General features: G+C 40.8%; 1 protein-coding gene across 3 annotated transcripts in view; it reads left to right on the forward strand.

Moving 5' to 3' along the window:
• Positions 1-23,218, forward strand: part of MACROD2 (mono-ADP ribosylhydrolase 2) — an 893,688-nt gene that overhangs the window by 784,035 nt on the left and 86,435 nt on the right. For all 3 annotated transcript variants that reach the window (XM_087774714.1, XM_087774715.1, XM_087774713.1), the window contains exon 9: positions 18,482-18,563. In XM_087774714.1, the coding sequence (XP_087630840.1) occupies positions 18,482-18,563 (82 nt within the window). The remainder of the gene's footprint in view (positions 1-18,481; positions 18,564-23,218) is intronic.

Consider the following 23,218-nt stretch of genomic DNA (forward strand, 5'->3'; position numbering starts at 1 on the left):
ACTATTTTCTCTAATCTAGGTCTCAATCCTAGAAACGCATGCAATCAAAAGGATTATTTTAGTGCAACTGCTCTTGGTACTAAGAGTCAGACCCAGAGGTAGGAGGTCAGCTTGGATACCCCATATCTGGTTTTATTTGCTTCCCTATATTGTAGGCTTTGCAAAGCAGCTGTAAACAACGTGCCTGTTGCATTTGATGTCATGTAGTTGTTGGAAATAGATTCCTGCAGGATTAGAGGTGCAATCACAGTGCCTGACTCTTGAGACTCTTCTGAATAACAAGTCCTCATATTGATTTCCCTTTATGGTGAGAAGTGAGGTGATCAGGGGAGATGGATATAGATAAGCACATTTCTATTTAGACGAGAACTGGTTTGGGTCTGCTGAAAATCCCATTTCTGTGGAAAAGAAAATCCCCTGTTGCTTTCCAAGCCATTAATCTGTTTGTGATTACTTTATTAAAAATTCCTCTGCTGTTTTCGTAACGCTGTCATTTATAGGGTTAACCACACAATTATCTCCTGGTATTTGCTAGCTATTTTTGTTCCCTCTTATTTATTTAAACAATTTGCCATCAAAGACTAAGTGATGCATTTAGATAATGGCCACAGGTAATTGCTTTAACAACAGAGTCACCAGCGAAATTGCTGTTTTAATATCAGCCTGGGATGACCGTTCCCTGTTAGACTGTAAGAAAAGCAGTGTCATATTATGGTAAACCTCACCAGTTTCAGAGGAAACCGTGTGAATTCCAAGCAGACAGGAGTTTAGCAGCAAAAGTCAGGCAAAACCCACAACTATTTCTTTGTAGAAGATCCAGCTGTGTATTAGGTATAATATGCCTAGGAGTGGTTGCCTCTGTAAATGGAAAACAGAAGGGGGAAACGCTGTGTGCCTGCCTAACCTCTGTTCATGCTAATGAGAAAATCCTTGGCCTGTGTTCAGTCGGTGTTGGTGTTTTTCTTGGAAGGCGCGTTGGGCATCTTGCATGGTATATAATACACAATGTCTGCCCAAATGTGGTTTACGAAGTGTTCTGTGTATATCTGTTCTTAAAGATTTGGCATTGTCTGTTGGGCTGATATAGTATGTGCCTTGAAAAACAGCCCTCCCACCAGAAAGCAGAGACCCAAACAGCCTCCCAACACATCAGCATTGGTAATTCAATAACACCATGCCATTCCTTTGCTGTTATATAGACAAAAGAAGGAGAAAGGACCCCACAGCTTGAAAGCTGATGCTATTTTGGTCTCTAACAAAAGTCTTTGCTTTGGAAAAGAAAAGATATTTGTTAAACTACTTAAGGAGTTAATTTTCAGGCACTGAAGGCAGAGTTGACATTAAAAACAGAAAAAAAAATAACGTTAAAACACGTGTGGCAAGACATTTTTGTTCTGTCAGGAAATTAAAACAATAGTTTGTGGATGCTGATGCAGATTCAGCGCTGAAGAAGAACGTGGCCCAAGGGGCAAATCCTCCACCCTGCAAATCAGGCATGATCTTCCAGTTTAATGTGAGGTTCTGCCCTTTCCTGTTTGCAGGCTTATGTGGAGAGAATCTGGGTTTTTCTGCTATCTTTTATTATTGATTTCCCAAAATTAGAAGTCTCTTTCTAATAGAGAGGAGGCTTAAAAGCAATCAATAGTGTTTATCTTAGGAGACAGTAGTTCAAACTGCAGTGGAGGGTGGTGTAATTCACCCTTTCCCTTGTTACTGATTGTCTCATTTAGTGTAGCACTGCACAACAGCTCCAGGTTTTAATGTTGTAAATCCCTTAATTATGCACTCACCAAATGTGTTAAAAATCATTTTAAAGTGTTAGTCGGGCATTTCTGACTATATCTCCCTCCTCCCGCACTTATATTCTGCTTGCAAATCACTACAACTTAACTATGTGATTTGTATTGGAAAGATTGTTTTTTTGGTTCATTTCACTTTATTATCTTTCAGCAGAGCTGTGACATCCACTTAGATATCTTTACTGCAATTGTTTCTTGATGAGATCAGATTGCCCACTGCAGCTATATCACAATAACAGTAAGATAAAATTCAGGCCGCCTTGCTTCCTTTTGATGAGCTGCTGTAGCCTGGCTTCACAGGAGAGAAGAAAAAAAAAAAAAAAAAAAAGAAAAAGAATAGCACATAAAAGAATGATAAAAAACCAATTTTGCAATCAAAATTGCTCTGAATTAAGGCAGATTGAACCTTTTAAATAAACACAACATGAATAAAAGGGAAGTAGATGGTTCTGAATGTTATGATGGGGTAAAAAACCATAAAAACTCCTAAAAACAGTGATTTGTATACTTGTCTCATTTCAACAGAGAGCACGTTTCAGTTCCTCTGATTGAAAATATTTTTAATAGCTACTTTCTGTTGCCAGAACATGTTTAGTAGCAGGCTTTAAAACCTGTCCGTGGCTGTACTGTTTACTGTAAAGCGAGCCTTTTCTTTTCAAGTTGTACTGATATTCACTGAAGGAATCCTGTCTGCAGCACTTCCCCACTCACCACCTCGAATCATGGACTCTCAAATCAAGCAACACGCACTCACAGGAGCTTGCAACAGGCAGTAGTATTGAAGTCATTAACTTCCCAGGTAAACTTCATAGGGCAGGTTGAAACCTCATACGGAAAGTCCCACAGAAGGCTTCCAAGGCCAAAGGCAGGATCCTGTCAAGACTATTTTGGAGTTTTCTTGCCGCTTTCTTCTCAGCAAAGGAAGGGTTAGAATAGTGGTAGTTTTTTGAGTGTGAGCTACAGCCGATTGCTGCTATGTTGCTCGCTCTGTGCCAGGCAGCATTGCTGCAGCAGGTCCTCCATATCATTGGTGTTACTCCCTAGTGCCGCGTTACAAGCTCCAGGGGAAGAGCTCTGCAGAGAAACGAAGCCTAGAAATACAGATCCAAGTGGCAGTACGTCCTGGGGCATATAGTAAGAAAAAACGCAGCAGAAAAAAGCTCATTCCCAGAGCTGTTCCTTCTGCTGCTGCTTCAAATCCTCTGAGCCCCTTCTTGGATGTTTCAGGAGAAAACGACCTGCTCTACAAAAAAAATGCCGCCTCCCTTTTCGGCGCAGTAAAGCGAAAATATCCATGCGGAGACGCTTGTATACAGATAATAGCAGGAGGGATTGTTCTCTTCCACAGAGGCAGAAGTCTTCAAGATCCATCATGGAAAGCCTGACCCAAGTCCCCTCATAATCAAAGGAGACCAAGTGAGCTCAGTACGAACAGGTTGGAGCCAGAGCAACCTTGCAAATCATATCAGGGAGTTTCAGCTAGGTCATATGCCTCTGCTTTGGTGGTTGTCTCGTTTTCCTGTACTTAAGAATGGATAGCACGGTCTACATTGTTGCCAGCTCTTGTCATATTTGATGTTTTTCTCAAAGCCTGAGCTTTGACTACAAGACGCAGATTTTTTTAAGCAATTGAATGAGTGTGCTTTTAATATGTTTTTAGTCTTTGTAGTTGGAAAACACAGGTGAAAACATGACCCGAATTCCTAAAAGCTCGGAAATGACAAGACAGAAGAGATACCCACAATTACTAGTTTGTGAAATGCCGTGATTTTTAAGCTGTTATCATGATTTTGGATGGCTAAGGATGTAAATATGGTGTTTACAGCAACAGTATGTTTTCAGGTCTGTAGACAGAATGAGGCATGTACTAACAGAAAGCTGTGTTACTCCACAGAAGCTCAATCATCTATCACTCCAACGGGATCTCTTATTAGTAGGCAGAGTTGCCTTCTAAGGAGGAAGATGCCATCTTCATTCTGTACAGTAATTGGAAAATAATGAAAGTCTTCCTCCCCTAACAAAGCATCATCTTGCCGTGGATCAAGAGGTGGTTCAAACCATATATATCATATAACATCCCTTGAAAACTGGCATTTGTAGAAATGTCACAGTTGAAATGTTATTGTTATAGGACTTCCGTTATATGTATTATAAATCCACGTTTTAGAGGGTTGTAATTTAACTGTATACAGTCATTCTGCTTTCAAACTTCGCATAAAAGTCACAGCCCTGGAGCAGATATTTTTATAACAGAAAATACATGAGAAAATTGATTTGGCTTTTCAGAGATTTAGACATGTTCAAGTTGTCACTCAGCACATTAGACTTACAGAAGCGAAATTCGTTGGCGAGTTACCAGATACAAGGACGCGGAGCTTTGGGTGGGTGTTACGTGATCCATAGCAAGTAATAATTTGGGTTTGGTAATCATGAATAATGCAAATACAGGGAGATACTGTGTGGATTTTAATATGGGACTACTGATCATTGGAGTCAGAAGCTAAATCAGTTGGAGTCATCTTTGAGATCAGCTCTGCAGATGCTCAGTGAGTACTTGCAGGCAAAGTCAGTAGTAACAAATCTGAATAGAGCTGCTCATCTCTGTAGGCATTACAGTCAGGTTCTGGCTGTGTAACGGGGAAAAGTGCCACAAATTACCCCAACTATGATGTGAAGGACTGGCCGTCCTCTTGGCGCTTGAAGTTGCAGAGAGCTGGGAATCGGTAGGAGTTACTGAAAAGAGGTGCCAGGTAGACTCATGTCTGTTAGGGGGGCTGGTTGGTTGAGTTGAAGTGGTTTATTTACAACATTTGCATGAGATGTGCTTTTATTCTTTCTTTTGTTCCCCCTCCACCTACAGCAGAATAAAAGGCAGTGGAGAGTATTACGTAAGTCTGTAGCTTATTATTGTTGAATAATGTCTATATCTGGAATCCTGACTGTACCATGCAAATTTTTAACACCAAGAATTACTGAACCTGGAGAGCAACTGCATGAAAGCGAGGTGCCAGATGAGAGACTTTGCTGTTGTAAATTGCTGTAGCCCCCCGGCAGCTACACTGACTTACACCAGGGCCAGCCGGCTCCATTCACAGCAGCCAACTCTTCTCTGCCCTCCCTGCATTTTCCCTTTCTCCGTCTAGCTAAAATGAGATAAAGATGTTGGTTTGTGAGCAGGAAATACTGCTCACCACGGGGCCAGGCAGAATAAGAGCAGGTGCTGAGCAGTGTTTCCAGCAGTTCAGCTCCCTCTCAACAGGCTTCGTGCACCCCTCGCTTTCGAGCGCGGGGCCCCTCCGGAGCCCAGCTTGGCAGCTGTGCCGAATTGAGTGCTAGTCCCGCAAGGCCGCACGATGCTGGGAGCCAGTATGTGATCTTGTTGTGTTTACCTTATGGATAAGATATGCAGTGGAGCTGCCCCGGAGTGGTTTGTAAACTTACACTCTAAACACTGTAAAATGTTTCATCTGTTCAAAGTCAGTCGGTTCAAATATCTTTTCTTTCTTTTTAAAAACACTAGATTAGTTTCTCTGTTTAAAGTGGAGAAAATATGTCCAAGCTTTATGTCCAATGTTAACCGCATCAGATGTTTCCCACTCTTGTTTTTCTTTCTCCATTAGTTCAAGAATAAAAAACGATGCTGAATAGATATACTTATCAGCTATCAGGGGTATAGTAGGGTAGCTGTTAATAGGAGATGGGTGGGGTGTGTTACAGACAAGGTTCTTTAAAACTCTTTAAATCTGAACATCCGGACAGATTTGTAGAAGAGAAATTCTTGGCTAGGTTAATCCCACGCAGACTAATTTATATTATGGATAGACATGTGTTTAAACAAATACAAGGCATGCATAGAATATCTCCTGATTTGAGAGTTATAACAATGATGGAGCATAGCACCACCAGGTCAGCCAGGAAGCCAAAACCTCTGGAAACACAGGGCCGACCTGAGTGCAGGTGGTACTCAGGCCAGCTGTAAGTCATCACTGTTCTTGTTAACTAATCAGAACAGGAGAATGGTGAAGTTTTGTTGGTTTCTGGTTTTTTTAGGCTTCTTAGATTTCCCCCATGAACGTGATCGCAGAGAAGCAATTTTATCAAAGACGGGGTAGCCAAGCATATTTTTTTCAAGGCTGATGCAACAGATGTGCTTGTAGGTATAAAAGAGGACCTTGTGAAAGCTCTCTGCACTCTCACTTGGGAAGGAAAACTCATGGTCATGGCATCTCTTCAGTCACAAAGGGTAAGAGAGGAAAAAAAGCCCAAACAGAGGGTGATCTAAGGGGAGGAAGTCACAGAGTGGGGAGAGATAATGATGATACCGTCCAGTTCGTATGTAACGCTTTTCACCAGGAGATCACCAAATAATTTGAGAGCTACAGCTCTCACAAAGGTGAAAGGGAATCCCAATCCTGTGTTATATCCATTAAGCCTCTTGCATCTTGTACAGATCAAAGAGGAGGAGTTAAGTCACAGGTAACACTAGTGAGCCACTATTCTGAAATGTTTTGGGCAAATGAGGAGAATACAATAAAATGTTTGCTGTCTCGATATACAACGTTAATTACAAAGCTGTAAAGGGACCTTATACCTGGTATATGTTGTGAAGAGCTCAGTAATGAATGTGTTGCAGAAAATTTCCAGCTGAAACCCGAACAGGACCTTTTACAGATGCTTTACTGAACAGAAGTGCCAAATCTTAGGTTAGGTTTTGGCTGTGGACCAAAAATACTTTCCACAAGAGGTGATTATTATGTATGATTCATACAGTGAGTCCACACGAGTAAAAATAATACTGCTTAGCTCTCAGTGTTCAAAGTGCTTTTACGTTTTCAAAGTGCTGTGCAAACATTAGTTAATTAATGGCATAAAGTAAGTTACATTTTTGTGCATTTAGCATTGACGTTTTGACAATAAATGGTTTTGGAGACTTTATATGCATCAGTGCATTTGAGCAGCTCATATAAATTGTGCTAATGTTCTCAATTGTATTTGACGAGCATCTTAGTAATTCAGATGCTTTTTATCTTATGATGAGCAGATAGATAGAGTGAAGGTTATCTGTAGATAGCAACGTACCATAAATAAGGTATCTTCTTGTCCTTTCTAATAAAACATAAATCTGCACTTACTCATCTCTGTGGCTTGTATGCCGTGATCTGTCACAGAAATAAACACACTGGTAGAAGTCAGAAACCACTAAGAGCCATCATTAGCATTCCAGCTGCGGAAACGGAGCTCTGTCCAGAAGATGGATTTTGTGGAATTGGTGTACCCAAGGTTAGTCACTGGGACTTGGTAAAGCACTGGAACATCTGCTGGCTATTTTCAGAGAACTGTCAGCCTATTACCATCTATTAAAATTAATTTTAAAGTGATCCCTGAGAGATTAATCTCTCTTTTCCCTTCCCAATCCTTGTGAAAAATGTTGGCATGCAGTTGACATTTATATCCCAGGGGATTTTTTTTTTTCTAAACAACCTATATTAAGGTTGCAATATCCTCTGTGGAAGACATTCGTCAATTGTATCAGGCTGGCTTAATGACCTTTCACATGAGGACATTTTTGCTAAATCGCAGACCGAGTTCACATGCCAAATCTATAATCACGTTTGGTCTCAAGCATAGATCTTCCTTACTGGTCCCAGACTCTCACAGGTGCAAATACTCCAAAAGCAGGCTCTGAAGTGCAGCCATTACCTGAGTTGACCTAGCCGTCAGCTCAAGTCCTTGAGTTCTTGGGGAATAAGTATTTTACATCAAATTTTCTTGTCTCACTGCTCGTTGTTCCTCCTGATCTCCCTTCTGAGTAGCAAGAAACACGCAGAGGTTGCATTTAGATCACACAGGCTCCTGACTTGGTTTCTTTCAGGATGCTGGGAATCAACCATTGCAAAATCTTCTGAAAAGAACTCATTGCTCTATAGTCATTCTTATTTAACAAATACACACATTATTTTGTCGTACCTACCTAAGTGTGTCGGGCATGAATAGGGTGTAATTGTAAGAAGTGACTTTCTACAAAAAGAAAAAAGAACTTTTGTGTAGGAAGGAGATAAATAGATTTTTTTTTTTTTTTTTTAAATAACATATACTTTACCTGGCATCTCTCTGATGTGCAGTAAGCAAATGATCCTGAGTTGATCTCCTTTTTGGAAGAGACACTGGAGTGAGCATCCTGAGAATGGAAGTGGTTTTTCTAGCAGTACTGGAGATTTAATAGCTTTCTCTTCTGCCTGATTCTGTCTTTTTCTGGTGGCAGAAAGATTATCTCTAGCAATAGAATGAGACACATACAGTATTTGAGAAAATCAGCCTTTGTTCTTTGAAAATGGTCTTTAATAGCTTGCATTAATGAGTTTAATTCGATCTATAAATGACAGATAACTTAATCGTAAAACATTTTCTTCAAGGAGAGAGATAAGGTAATATTTACATAAATGAGATTCAGTCCAGGTTTTAGTAAGAGCAATGGTTTCAGAGCTGTTTCAAGTTATGTGATATGGCCTATATTCTTGGGAAAGCGCTTTTTTTTTTTAGAAGGGCTCTTTTTTATCTACAACAAACTTTTTGAATAGGAGTTTTGCACACACTGTGCGTATATTGTTCCTTTATAACATACATATATAGCAGGTGTGTGTGTAGATGTGTATATATATATATATTTATATCAGGTATGTTACCCCTTCACTTTGCTTCCACTACAGGAGTTTTAATCCCCTCAAGGGGGAGTAATTATTAACTTTCCACACCAGTGTTATCTTTACCTATGTTCTCCCTTGAATAAAGAATAGAGAACATATGGGGGTGCTGGGAGGAGAACTTGCGATACATCGCAGACGATTGCGGTGGTAGTGCTGCTAATACAGGTTAAGTGAGCACTCTTCATCCCTGAAAGTGCAGGTTTTTATGACATTTGTTGAATTTTTGGAAACCTAGCTGTAGTCAGACAAACTTGGTGTCCAAAGTGCTGCTGTTGTCTTTGCACCAGGGTGGGAAACGCTTAGCTGCACTGATCCCCAAGCCCCTTTGAAGTCAATGGCTTTCGGATAAAGAGTAACTAATGTGAATGTTAATGTAGGATGAAGGTGAGAATGATTAAAGGAGCAAGAGCAAAGAAGGGAAATACTCAGTGTGAGCTTCCTTCAGGGACTGCTCTCAATTGCTTTAGGTTTGATGGACTTCTACATCAAATCGTGTATTTTGCAAAGCTGTCTAAGGTGAAACCTTCCAGGTTCTAGGTGTGTGTATCATTTTGTATGTGGGGGTCATCTGGCCTCTTTTGATGGAAATACTTAAATAAGTTGAATTTCAAACCAACTTTGTTAAGATCAAGCCAGAATTTTTTCCTCTGTCAGTAATTTAGAAAATAACATGATAAACCCAAGTGACAGCAGTCAACAGTTGTAAAGTACCCCAGCCCCTAAGGTGAGGTAAAACCTTTGCTCGACCTCAGTGAGAAAATTGTTGCCGAGTTTATCATGACTGCAAATTTACCCTGCCTGTAACAGCACCCTTAAAAAGTTATTTAAGCCATCACCTGCTCCTTCTAGGAACTCTTTCTCCTGCTCTTTTTCTGCAGCTCAAACATTTATTGTGCATCCTCAGGAGCCTGCTCAGGGCTTCTCAGCAGCGCAGCCAGAAACAAACATTTCTGTCCCAGCCACGAGACGCCGGCGCGCTCCTGTTCCTGCGGCAGGAGGGGATGCCCACCTCTGCCACAGGGAAGGGCTCAGGAGACAGAGCTGTTGGCAACAGACAAACATGTGGTTCCCACTGCTGAGGGACCTGGTGACTTCTCATAATGGTGTGGTTTTAAAACCTGGGGCTGCTTTATATACAGAATCTTGCAGCAGCCACAAAGATGATTGCAAGGAGGAGACTGGGTTTCTGTTTTCAAGCATGTTCTTTTTTCTTGAGTAGTGGACTCTGAGCAAGTAGTGCTGATTCTCCTGTTGGCCCTGGAAAGGAGTGGAAATTGTATTGCTAGATATTACATGGTGCTACAGCAAAACCGGTAAAAACACCAAGAATATAAGAATTTTCCAAAGTGATGCTTCAGAGGATCCAGCAAAGCGCTTTTGGTGTTAGTGGAACATGGCATCTTCTGGGAATTAGTCTACCACAGGTTGGACGCCCAAACAGGTTTAGGACGCTCATAATCATTGGGAACTTTGGGGTATTTAAGTCCAAATTGTACTAAAAAGATACTGAAAAAAATATATTGTAAGGTAAAATGTGGTGCAAAAAGTTGGCGTATGGGATTACAACGGACTGCTTGATTGTATGCCACAATACCATCTTATTCAGCGGAGATCCACAATGAGGATATAATGATAACTTTAAGTAAGCTGATGATTTATCTCCTCAAAAACGCATGGTTGTTGTAAAACTGCCTATCAGATATTTTCAGAGTACTATCCTTCACAAGCCCTTATTTAACACAGTTATATTTGCATGCATACCCTCTCTTCACATTTGCCATTTGTCACTGAGATAGCAAATTACATTCATCAGAATCCATTCATTCCCCGGTTTCGCTGAATACAGGATTATCTTGGCTGTGTCAGCTGCCCTATGACTGGTGACTGTGAAAAATGGAGGTCGCCTTCAGATATTCCAAACATGTATCTTCAAAGGACAGTAGGTATTAAGCTGGAAAAGATTAATGGGCTTTATGTCATCGTGTTTGTGTGGCATAAAAGTGAATTGTGCAGATTGATGGATATCTTGGTAAAAACAAATGCATTTTTAAACTACTCTCTTGCCCCTCTCCTGACAAGTTGTAGTGACCATCAAAAGAAATATACTGAGACATCGCCTTAAATCCTAGGCTGATTTTACAGGTTTTTTCACCTTTAGGAAACTGAAAAACTTTTACTTCTTGAGCAAAAAAAACAACGCATGAGGACTGTTAACTACTGGTTATTTTATAGTCTGTCTGTGTTTATATTAGCACTACAGGACTATCATGTCTTATTTGTCATATAATCATGCAATATGTAAGTAACTGGGACAGATACAATTTTGTTGCTGACCATTTGTAAATTCCTCAGGAAATGTTGTGATCATTTCCTATTTTAGATCCAGATTGCTTCTTTAGGACAGCCACTCCGCTCGTCTGGCAGGTGTTTTGTTCATACAAAAAAGTAACAGCTCAGTACAAAGAGTCACCAGGCCCAAAAGGGAAAGCTCTACCTGTCCTTGAATAATACACTGTATTAAAAAGGTATTGAAAGCACAGAGTGGGTTCTCTCAAGGAGAATAAGTAACCTTTAAAAAACAACCAATGTATTAGGGAAAAAGAGTCGTCATTGATTCTCACAATACATGGGTACATTGAAAGGATATGCCAGAGGAAAACTGGTGGTGTGCAGTGAAGCTTGTGAACTTTGCTTGTGACCATTGATAGAATTTTTTTATTCTGTAGCATCTTTGCTTGAGAGAGAACAGGAGAAAACAATCCCAGGGTCCTGATCTAGTTCTGCTACTCTTCTTCGCTGTGACCTTGGGCACATCACATCTCCACCTGGAGGCAGAGATCAGAACTATTACAAAACTGTAATGCTTACCTGTGTTTGAGATCTGTGGGTGAAAGCGCTTCTCCACTGGAAAGTATTATGGTTTTTAATGTGTTTCAGTAATATGGAGATAGGCTTATGCTGTAATGATAACTGCAGTTGTGTGTCTGGCAGCCATGTGGTACAGGGAGTAATTTGCCCTCATCTGTTGAATACGAGCAGAGCTGTAGGAACAGACACAATAGACGGGGAGAGGCGTTCTGACCGTGTTTTAAATATATCTTGAGCTTCATTGCTAAGTGTGTTGCTACTGCATTTTGTTTTAGAGGCAGGGATTGCTGCAAAGCCATATGTACCGTTCCTTTGGGATGTTGTTTGTGTTAATATTTTAAACTTGTAATAAATTTCTGGTGGGTTTTTTGTTGTGTTTTTATTTGTTTTGTGGTTTTGGTTTTTTTTTATTTGCCTTTGGACTTTTAATTATCTTTCACTCCAAGCAAAGTGTGCTTTCTGCCATGAAGTAGGATATTAAAGCACTAATAATAACTTTCTGTTTCTGTTTTTTAACTTCAGTAAGACCACCATAGAAAACATTCCACTCTATTTGTGATAAGCATAAATCATTTTACAATTCATGTGTTTTGTATTAGTTTTTTCTTTCAATGACTGCCTAAGTAATATGATGGTTTAAGTAAGAGTTGCTTCCTCACAGCTAGTCCTCAACGGGTATTTGCTCTTGATGTGATATCATAACGCTCCGTTAATACCATTACTTGCAGGAGGTTTACAGTAATGTGGATTTTTATTTAGATTTTTGCTTTGGATTCAAAGAATCTCAAAACTCAAATCCATGAAAATCCAAGAGCTTTGTCCTGAGAGAGTACGTCTTTCTCCCTCCACCAGCAGGACTGAAGGATGATCTAGAGATTGCCTGTTTGCCTGAAGCTCGGCTCATTGGGATGCCTGCAAGTTTGAGTAAACGGGGGTGTGTTTTGGCTCAGGTCTGCAGTGGGTTTGAAGCTGGGCCAGGTGCAAAGATCTTAAAGCTAGGTGAATTGCTCTGTGAACATCATCGCACAGTTCGTTGATTGTCAAATTCACCGTATCACCAGTCTGACACCTCTGCCCCACTTAAATCTTGTTATGAGGATGGAAGCGGCGCCGAAGCTTTGTATTTGCCATAAATACTTGACTGAAGTTCTTTTTGAGAGTAAGTCTGCAATTATAGACCATGATGTCATGCTGAAAGGAGCAGACAGTCAGCTAGGCTCTATGCCTTAATGGTTTCTGTGAAATTAGTAATAATACCAGGAGGCTGAATTTTAATTTACGGTGCTATGAAATGAGTAGTTTTTATAGGGCCTGAAGCATTCACCTTTGGAAAGAGTGTGTGAAAACTTCTAGCCTCTACCACAGCTCATTTCCAAGTGGGATGTAGTCCTCTCTGCTCTTTCTTTTCGGTCAGGCAGACTGCTATCTGGACAGCTGGCCAGATGTGCATGGTGCTGAGGAAAGGCAGTGCCTCTGGCAAAGTGGATCACAGCTGCTGCGAGGGATGCAGCAGATGCCTGTGTTATTTTACAAAGCTGGTATTTCCATCTGTTAGTTGGTTGCAATAGGATTACCAGAAGATCAGATAGGGCAGAGGGTGGGCTGAAGGGGAGACTGTGAGCATCAAGAGCATCATTTGCCAGTACTTTAAGGGGGCAGAAACAGATGTCTGTCTCTTTGAAGAGTACCTCTGCATGTAGTCAGTTCAATGCGTTAGCTCGGTCCTGGGCAGGGAGGAACTCTGTCAGAAAACCTGAAAAGAGAGAGATAGAAAATGAGGTCCCTGAAGATAAGCAAGAGAGAGGGATGTGGCAAACTGAGTCCCTGCCACAGAAACAGAAATTCTGCACAGTGTACTCGTAGCCTGCTTCTGCGGTGCATCAAAATCTTTTCCTCCTTATTCTTTGCCTCCCACAATTGAGATTTTGATGCCACAAGAGCATACCTTGGAAGCCTGACTTAGGTGGCTTTGTTCCCACTGGTCTCTGTAAGGGAAGTCTTGTCAGGCAATGAAAGCCAACAGGGCTGCCCGAGCAGCCGCGGTCTGAACAGAGGGAAAATGTGGGATTGTGGCACAGTTGAAGGTTCAGGGCTTCTTCCTTATGGGCACAGTAGTCAAGGAGTCTTAATGGGTACAGGCAGCTCTGAACTGTGACTGTTAAGGATATGTTTGAGAAAATATCTGAAGATTTGGGGTAATGAAATTTGAATATCCGAAGAACTTTAATTCTTAAGGAGGCAAATGTTATTTCTGCATTATGAAGTATAGGCACCAATCCAAGCATGCTGAAGTCAATAAAAAGCCTCTGTTTGGCTTCACTGAGTTTTGAATTAAGTCTACAAAATGTTTGATAAACTGAAAATGTTACAGCAAGCTTCTGGTGTTCACCATTGCCTTACGACAATAGGTCCTGGTGGCATCAGGCAGGGGCGTTTCACAGAAGGGATTTGCTTACATGGACAAAGAGCAGAAAGCTGCTTCATTCTCTTTGTTCTGTGTTACCATTAATTTGATTTGGGATTGGGAAACATTTTTTACAAGTTAGCATTCTTTTCTATTGTGTATTTTCTGGTAAGATTTAAATTATGGTGAAACTTGTGTCACATATAATAAAAAGCAGTCACTGCCTGCTGGGTAAACGTCTTGGTGCTAGGGATACACATGAAATACTTGAGAGTGCTGAAATGCAGTTGAGTTTATTTTCGTTGCGAGTTGTTATTTTGTTAGGACACAAGGTGGCAATGACATGGAAACACTCATTAGACAAAATAGTCTAGAATGTCTTTTGACCAGTTTCCTGCTTCAAATCTGTGCTTGGTATATACAGCTTGGCACCTGGGTGTACATACAGCTATATGTATGACAACATTTGGCATGTCCTGTGGATTGTGCTTGGCAATACCTCTTCATAGTGATGCGTAAGTGCAGGACTAAGTATTACTGTCCCCTAAACAGATGGGGAAATTAAGTCAGAGGAATCAGACAACCTGCCAGAGGCCACAGCAAAAGAGCTGAGAGAAAAACAGAGACATTTTTGATCCTAAAATGTGTACAGGTGCAGATGGAGAGTGTAACCTCCTCCTATATCTGTGGCTGCACGCACAGATGTGCACATACACATGCAGCGTCCTCCCCCACGCTGCAGTAGAGGGAAGGGTCCTTTAGGGAACTTGGTGGGTACTTCTAGTTTGCTGGGAAGCCGGGCTTTTTTTCCTTCTCAAAGAATCCATAAAAAAGGGTGTGAAGTTGCCAGAAAGCATCAGCAGACTCTTGTTTTATTGCGGTTTTGGATGTGGCGAGGCTTGTGGTCATTTCTCCAAGCAATGCGTGTCCATATTTTTGCTCCATTTGACTTCGTGGGCAGAGCTGTCTCTGGTCGGCGGTGGCTGTGTGTCAGTGGAGCTCGGCTGCCACGGAGGGGTGCAGCTCCCAGCTCTGCTGGGCGGTTTGTGGGACTTTCAGCAGCTTTTCATCGTTTCCACGCTGCGGTGACGGTGCAGTCTGTAAGCACCCGCCTGCCCCAGCCTCCCGTGGAGCTCTTCTAGACCATTAGTGGTCTAACTAACCCAAGATGCATTAACCCACCAATAAACTTAAAACTCACTAGATGCAAAGTGCTCTCAAATTCACTGAGGAAAAAACAAACAAACAAAACCCCACTGAACAAAAAACAGGAGGAAATATTTTTGCTAGCTTCTTTGTATTAAGGTCAATGCTGCTCCTAATAAGCCCAACAATGCTTTTATACCCAGCGGACGGGTTTTTAGTTCATGAGATTTGGCTGTATCCTGGTAAAATCCTGGCATTAACGACCGACTCTGGGTCCATTCCACTGCAAAACAGCCTGAGCCCTGTGAGCCCTGCAGAGCCCCAGAAGTTCACTGATCCTTATCAGGTGCAGCCAACAAAACTACTGGGAAAGTATCCCCCTCAAAATTAAATGGAGCCTGGCAAGGAGAGTAGGGCCCAAGAAAAAAAAATATATATCTTTTAAAAAAAAAAAAATCTATGTACTCGCAGCCTTGAGCTGTGAAGCTGCCTACTAAGTGAACAAACTCATGGAATTTAACTCCCTTCTTCCTGTGTTGTGGCGCTCTTAATTTTGGGGTTCTTTGATCCACCTATTCATAGCTGTGAAGCGAGCAGAATTTAATCAGGTTCTGACAGGGGATGGTTGATTTTAACACTGGCCACCAAAAAAGAGCTGTCAATCAAGGATGAGCTCTAATACCTTCAACTTGCAGCTCCTTTAAACTTCTGCTGCAGTCGAGTGGTGCTTGGTCGGCTGTGGAGGAGCCAGGCACCTACAAAAGGCGCTGGGGGCTCCTCGGGCACGCTTGAGGGGGGAGTCCCTGGGGGCTACTCCCTGCCCTTTATAAAGGGGCGGCGTGAAACGTCTAATCAAATTGGCATTTCCTAGCCACATGAGAGGAGAGATTTCCTCTTTGAATAAGGAGCGGCTTTCATAAGTGTGCATCCCACAAGGCCTGCTGAGCTTTTGTGAGCCAGCAGGCAAGGCAGGTTTGGAGTCACTTGGATTAAACCTTTCCTTATTGTAGCTGGAACAGGAACAGTGAGGACAAGGGTTACTTTCCATACCTAATTTCGAGTTATTTTAGCTGGGGTTGTTAGATAAAATAGTCAATGACTGGCAGGATGATGGAATATGGTTTAATTTCAGATTTACTATCTGCCAACACATGCCATTCAATCAGATAAACACAGGATTTCAGCTGTCATCACAATATCTTATGCATACTTAAAAATAGAGCACTTTTTCTCACACCAAGAAGAAATTGAACAGGTTTATATATAGGATGTATACAGTCAGGGGCTAGAAATTTTGAAATAGTCTGCCATTCCTAGAGAGATTCCCTATCTTTAAATTAAGGAATTATATTAGAAGTAGTAGAAATTCTCAGGATTGCAGAAGTTTTATCATTGTCAACTCCACAGAAGAAATAAAAGTAAAGGGAACACCTTGAGAAGTTGAACTATATAAAATGAGGGAAATGTCTGTATTATTTACAGCAGACGATACGAGACTATATAGAGAGCAAGATGACTCAGAACTTCTCTGCGTGGGAATGTAATCCCTCCTCTGGTTTATAAGTTGCCATCCTTGCTCTTTTGTCTGTCCTGGTTCGCATATTGGGCCTATCACTGTAATGTGTGAATATCTGCTTCGCTCGGGAGGCAGAGATAGAAGATGACAATCTAGCATCACCCCAGCGCTATCCTAAACCAATTTTCATAGAAAATGTAATTTAAGCATTCACTATCTAAAGCTTCCCTCCTGAAAACACACAACTTTACTTAGGTGGAAACTCCCATATAGGTAAAACGTGGCACTCCTTGCCACCGGTGCTCTACGTTATAAATTTGTGAGTACATAGATGGGTATGGCTTTTCGGCTTGAACGCTTATTTGGGTTGTTTATTATATCCCTCGTGAAGAGTAGCTGATGACACAGTCCAGCACGTTTTTAAGGTCTAGCCTGGTTTGTTCACGAGGGATGCACAGAACAGCTTGTTTCTGTGAACATCGTATGACCAGACAGCAACAGGCAGTTTTCTTGCTCACAAATCTGCCGATATGCTTCCCCGGCAAGCAGCGTCCGCCCAGGCTCTGCCCTGCTGCTTTCTCTCCTGCTCACAAGCCTCTTTCTTCCTTAACATCCACGTAACCTGTACCTTCAGTCTCATATTTCCTATCTAGTTTGCTCTTCCAGGTTTTCCAGTCAACTTTGATTCAGAGATCTCCTCATTAGCAACTACTAGCATTTTCTAGCATAACTGGTTATTGCCTGCTCTCGTTCCCTTCTGTATTCTACCAGGCTGCTCCAAAATGAGCTCTGAAATGTCGTCCTGAGCTGCTCAGCATAATGGTATCTTTGAAGCCAAGACTTGTACTTTGCTTCGAAGAACAGCTCTAGCAAAAGGACAACATTTTCTACTGAAGATAAGGGAAAGAAGGCATTTTTTTGAAAGCGTTCCTCCCGCCGGTTTCCCTGCAGGGGGGAGGCTGGTGCTTTTTCTAACATGTGCAAAGGCGCTCTTGAGGAGCTCTGCTACGACAGATTGGCTTCTTGCCCATGGAGACACGAGGACAGCATAGCGCCAGCCAAGATACTGAATTTCCTATTGCTTGGGCTTCATCTCTTTCTGGTTAAGCTCTCATGCGCTTCAGAGAAAAACTTGATTATCGGGTTGTGGGTCCCTCAGCTCAGCTGTGGGAGGGTCTTTTCAACTTCCACAGCTCCCTTCTGGAGCTGGGTTTTGGCTGCAGAGGCAATTTGTGCTGGGCTATGCAAACAGATAAAGCAAAGAAATCACAAGGCTAGAGTGAAGTCCAGTGTGGGTGTTTCTCAGTCTTAAAGGCTTTGGAATTCTGTTTGGTTTTTATTTTGTTTGGCTTTTTCTTGGTCTCTTTTAGAAAAGCCTTTTCACATACTATGATCTCCCAAACAATTTATTTGAAAACATTGGTGGGTGGCGCATACATTATGGGCTGTGGTTTCATTGATATGCTCAGCCTTGCTAAGTAGATGGCATATTAAATGTTTTATTTACCCCGTGTGCTACCTGTCATCTAATCAGCTTTTGTTTTTGCTGCATTCTGCTTGTATTATAGCAAGAATAAGTGGTTTCATGTAAATTAAAACCGCATGAAACCTTTTAAAGCCATTTTACAATACTAAATGCTTTTGCAAATAGGTTTGTCGGACAAGGATTGGAAAGAGAGCTCTTTGCTTACCCATTTACTCTTTTGTATGCTTATTAGAGCCCCCCGTGTGACTCTTTCATCAAGCATTGCATCCCAGTATTCATCTAGAATGCCAAAAGTCATTTATACTGTGCTCAAGAGTGGTTTGCATAAACAGGAGGCAGTTAACAAAGAATACAGTTGTGAGCTGCAGTTGCAAATGCTATTTTATAAATTACAATACAGATACACAGTAAAGTCAAAACATGCATCCCTGTGATGTTTTCTTGCTTGCCTGGAGCATAAAAGCATGTTGGCTTAAAAGTTTCTTTGCTTTTATTAACTATTATTGCCAATGTTTATGGTTGCAATCATTTCACTGTGAAAAATTTTGTTTCTTACAGGTGGATCGTATCATCTTTTGTGTCTTTTTGGAGATTGACTACAAAATTTTCAAGAAGAAAATGGGCGAGTTTTTCCCTCTAGGTAGGTATAGTAATCGAGCGCCATCTGAATTTTAAAAATGATGCAGCAAAAAGACAACAGTTGGCATCCTTTCTTCTTTCCCCGCCTAAGCCAAATATTAAAATGGGAACTTTCTTTAAAGATTAGCTGCACATAGACGCTCTGATCCTGGACAAATGCAGACATTTAAAATTTGTGAACCGGTAAAACTACTTGTGCTACCGCTTTTGCAAAATCAAGGCCTGCTTTTGTATGCTCAGTACAGCGAGTTTCTTCATTCTCTGCTGTATCCATATCTCCTCCTGAAACCTGGTGCATGGCACTGGCTGTCTTGACTCTGAGAGGAAAATGATTTGCACTAATGTGTATAGCTCCTAGTGTATATTGCTTTTCCATGCACTTTGTACATGCTTTGCTCTCTCATTAACGATGCTGGTAGGGTTTCTCTGGGTCTGAAAAGATACCACAGGGGTTAGAGCCCAACTGTGTCTGAATGAGAACTTTAAACTTGAGCTGTCCCTGTGCAAGAATGAATGGGAGAAAGATGGCTCTCGCCGGAGCACTTGGGAAATGTTAGCCATTCATCTTACGTTTCACACAGGAGGTTACTTTCTAGAATTTGAGAAAACCTGGTGGATACTAAATTTGTTAATCCCCCTCCCCCCATATGTCTGTGATTTATTTTTATCGTATATCATTAGAAATCTATGTTCCGTTTTTTTATCAACCCTAACCTTCCCCCATATTGTTTTCTGTGACATCAGTCCTGCTATATGTGACAAGATCCAGGTTTTAGTATTTTGTTTTATCACCCATTTCAGAAGTGGCAGTCACTTAAATACTCCCCATGCTGTCTGTCTGGTGGAAAGGGCCTTTGAGTAATAGGAAGCAGAGCTTTGGTGTGTGCTGTGTCTCCGTTAATTCTACAGGACTGTGTTGTCACAGTAGCCACAGCGGTTTTTTCCTTTCGCTTTGGCTGGTAGTATGGAAATTGTGATGTTTCTGTCTCATCTCACTAGAACAAAGCTTTTTGTAGATGACTTTGTAATCTCCAGTTTGCAATGATTGGCAGCTGAAACTTAAAGACCTATTGAATAATGCAGGTAGCATAGAATGGTGTCTAACCGCTTAATAATATTTTTGTCTGGAGCACATTGAACATGCATTTCAAAGACTGCATTCATGTCTAATCCAGTCATTGTGTGATTTTATTTTTTTTGGCAGTGTACCCCAACCCATAAGATAAAGTGGCAGTACCCTGCCTGCTGTAGCTGGCTCTGTCCCTGCTCTTCAGATTAAGCAAGAGTAGACTACAGTGTCAATTTGTCAAGAAATTAGAGTATTAATACTCATCTTCATCATTAAGGTCTTTGAAATCATGGATTAAAGCCTGGTATTGTTGTTATAAATGTAAAGCCCACTTTGGGTTTGAAAGCCTGAGAGACAAGAAGATGCTTCAGCGGTGAAGCGTGGCAAGCCCAAAGGGGAAAAGAGAGGAAGATGGGAGACTTATTTCTTTTGTGGGGTTTTCAAAACCCGACATTGTTGAACTCCTGTCTACAGAGAACCTGTGTGGTCAGGTGTCATATTATATAAAGACTTATAATTGCATTACACCACATTATACAGCTGATCGGTTGTAGCATAGTTTTAAAAGTATGTTTATTCTCATGCATGGAAAGTTTTTACAATTTTTTTGCTTGAACTAAAACTGAGAATTTGGTACGTGACCATAGAGAGGTGGTCGTAGTCAGGACCCTCTAAGGTGCAGCAAACCCAGTGGTTTGCAGGTATGTGACTGTGGAAAAGGTTGATCCAATGCTTACCCAGACAGCTGTCCAGAGAAAGACATTTTAGTTCTCAGCAGCCACAATTTGGTATAGATTGCTAAAAGATCGTAGGACCCATTTTCATAGGCTCCCCACTGCAATTTTCTCGTAACTAGTGATTCTGAATACCGGTTTGGATATGCCTTAATGATGCTGGTTTCCAGAAGGACCTGAGCACCTACTGGTTGGTGAGCTGGAGCTTTAAAAGGAACCAACTTATCAGCTAAAACTTTATCCCTGACTCAGTGAAGGATTTCTTGTGGTTAGGTCGGTAGTCAGTGATTCAGGAGATCTGATTTTAATGTCTGGTATAACCATGGACATTTGGTATGCCCTTATAGGAGTCACTTAGATCTTCAACTTGTGAGGAGACAGGGAGAGGCAGGAAAGATACGGCTACCCAAATGACTCTCCATTAGTGTCCCTGGAGAAATGATCAGTATCTGGATCCCTCTCCTGGAGGAGTGCCCTAATATATTATATTATATTATATTATATTATATTATATTATATTATATTATATTATATTATATTATATTATATTATATTATATTATATTATATTATATTATATTATATTATATTATATTATATTATATTATATTATATTATATTATTATACAGTCTCAGGCTTTCTTTGCTGTCTTGAATTGGCACTTTTCCACAAGGTACCACCACTTCAACAGATGTTAACTGAAGTGAGCCCCATCCTAAATTGTCTATAGCCTACTGGTGAGAACATCAGCTGAAGGTCTGGATGGTGGTCACCAGATGACCATCATGTCTGCTGTTTGTTCCTTTTTTCTGGTCTCTTGTGAATTGCCATCTGCATTTAACGTAGTAGACTTTGATGAGTTATCAGCAGACTCTCCTGCTGTAGGGATATTCCATCTCTCTGCAGGACTGGTTTCTTCCACAGAGGACTTGGTCAACATGGCTCTGTGTCAAGGAATTAGCAACTGTCTTTACCTTGGGCAATAAATTCCTGATATTTAGACTGTGGAAGGAATGGCCAAAACTCTGGTGGTTTTGTTTTGGTTTTAAGTGACTCTATTAATGTAGTGAAATGAAAGTCTTTAAGGAGAGACTTGCCCTAAATTTGAATTGATAGGACACTATCTGAACACTCACAGGAGTGAATAACACTGAGATATTACTTTCAGCTTAGAGAAAAAACATCGAGACATTTTAAAAGTGTGTCTCGCATTCAGAAACATTATGAAATATATCTACTTTAATAGGCGTGGACAAAAATGCTTAGAAAGAAGAATATATTCATGGAGTTATATACATAAATAGTTATTACTTTAAACCCGTGCTTTAATAAATCCAAAAAGACATCCAAGTGCTTGAGCTAGTCAAGTGATAATGAAATGAAGCTAGAGTTACACCTCAGCGCATTAGAGTAAGTGGAATATAGATATAGGGAAATTGTTCCATTAGTTGAACATATCATTAGGCCTATTTTGCGAGTGGAATGCCAAAGAAATTAGTCGCGTAATAGTACTGATATTAAGACAACGGCCAAGAGCCTTGTCATTTGCAAACTTTATATATATAGGGGTAAGAGGCAGACTTCTAAGTAATTTCATATCTTAGGAGTGTAGCAAAGCTGTTCACTAACAGACCAGTTGTCACAGTCTCAGCATTTCTGATTCAATCTCAGTAATCAGTAGCCTGTACAGAACCTGAGCCAAAGCCAGCGTGCTCCAAGGGGGACTTGGGATCTCTTCCTAGTGGTTGTCCAGAAAAGCCCTAGTTTAGGAGGTTAAGGGTCCTGGTCCACGCAGAGTTTTCTGTCGAACCTCTGGGGTTTTGCAGAAAAGTTTTTGTACGTCCTGGTAGAAAAAGAGCAAGGGTGGAAGACTCTTTCTGTAGAATAATCAACCTTTTGTGCTTAAGATGGCTCACTGTTTTAACATATTAGGTGTGACAAACAGTAATTTTTTTTGTCTTTTTACCAATTGAGTCCTATCTCCTAGTGGAATGAGATAGCCTAGCCATTCTCCCTTCATTCAGCTGTGTTGGGAAATTCTCTCTGCTTAATCCAAGAGAATGTCTTGTTACATATCTTTCATGCAAATAAAATATCCTTGTCTGCAGTCCTGGCTCAGATGTGCAGTTCTTACATCAGTGGATTCATTGCTACTAGTATTATGAGTGAGCTTTCCGGGAAAGGAGCTGATAGTCCTACCATTTATTTCTCTTGGAATTCATTGTTTCTTCTAACAGAATTCTACGTGGAGCCTAGATATGAGGCATTACTTTTATTGCTAAATATATATATATTTGTAGGATTGACCGGGAAATGGTATAAAACCAGTCCCCCTTGAAAAGTTAGATTTACCAACATTTACCTTACAGTGATACATACTTCTAGGATCCTATTTGTGGGAGTAAAATTAGGAGTATTTGTAAACAGTTGCCAGCTGGAGGCAGACACCTTTTTTTTTTTTTTTTCTCTCCTGTGTAATGTGTATGCCTAGCTACTTAATATGTCAGATAGATAATCTTGTAAGGACCTTTGGCAAATGCTTATTTTTCATGGTGGCTGTTGTATATTATGAAAGGTTTATCTTAATTGTAAGGCTTAAAGTATTTCTAAATCTACCACCTGTTATCGGTGGATTGGAGAGGAGAATCATTTTTTCTGAAAATGTTCTTTAGACAAAAATAATGTTATAAAGGGTATGTACTGTGAAGCTGCAGCATTCAAGGTTATATTACATTCTTACTACTTTAAACAGAGTAACAAAATTACTTCGCTAAAGCATCGCTAAAATTGTTAGAGAGAGGACAGGTTTGCACTTTTATTAGACCAATTGATAGATGGAAGATGCCAGCTTTT

Source organism: Nipponia nippon, unplaced genomic scaffold (genome assembly GCF_047370975.1).
Source record: "Nipponia nippon isolate SJK-2023a ecotype South Korea unplaced genomic scaffold, ASM4737097v1 scaffold_4, whole genome shotgun sequence".
NCBI classification, from domain to species: Eukaryota; Metazoa; Chordata; class Aves; order Pelecaniformes; family Threskiornithidae; genus Nipponia; species Nipponia nippon.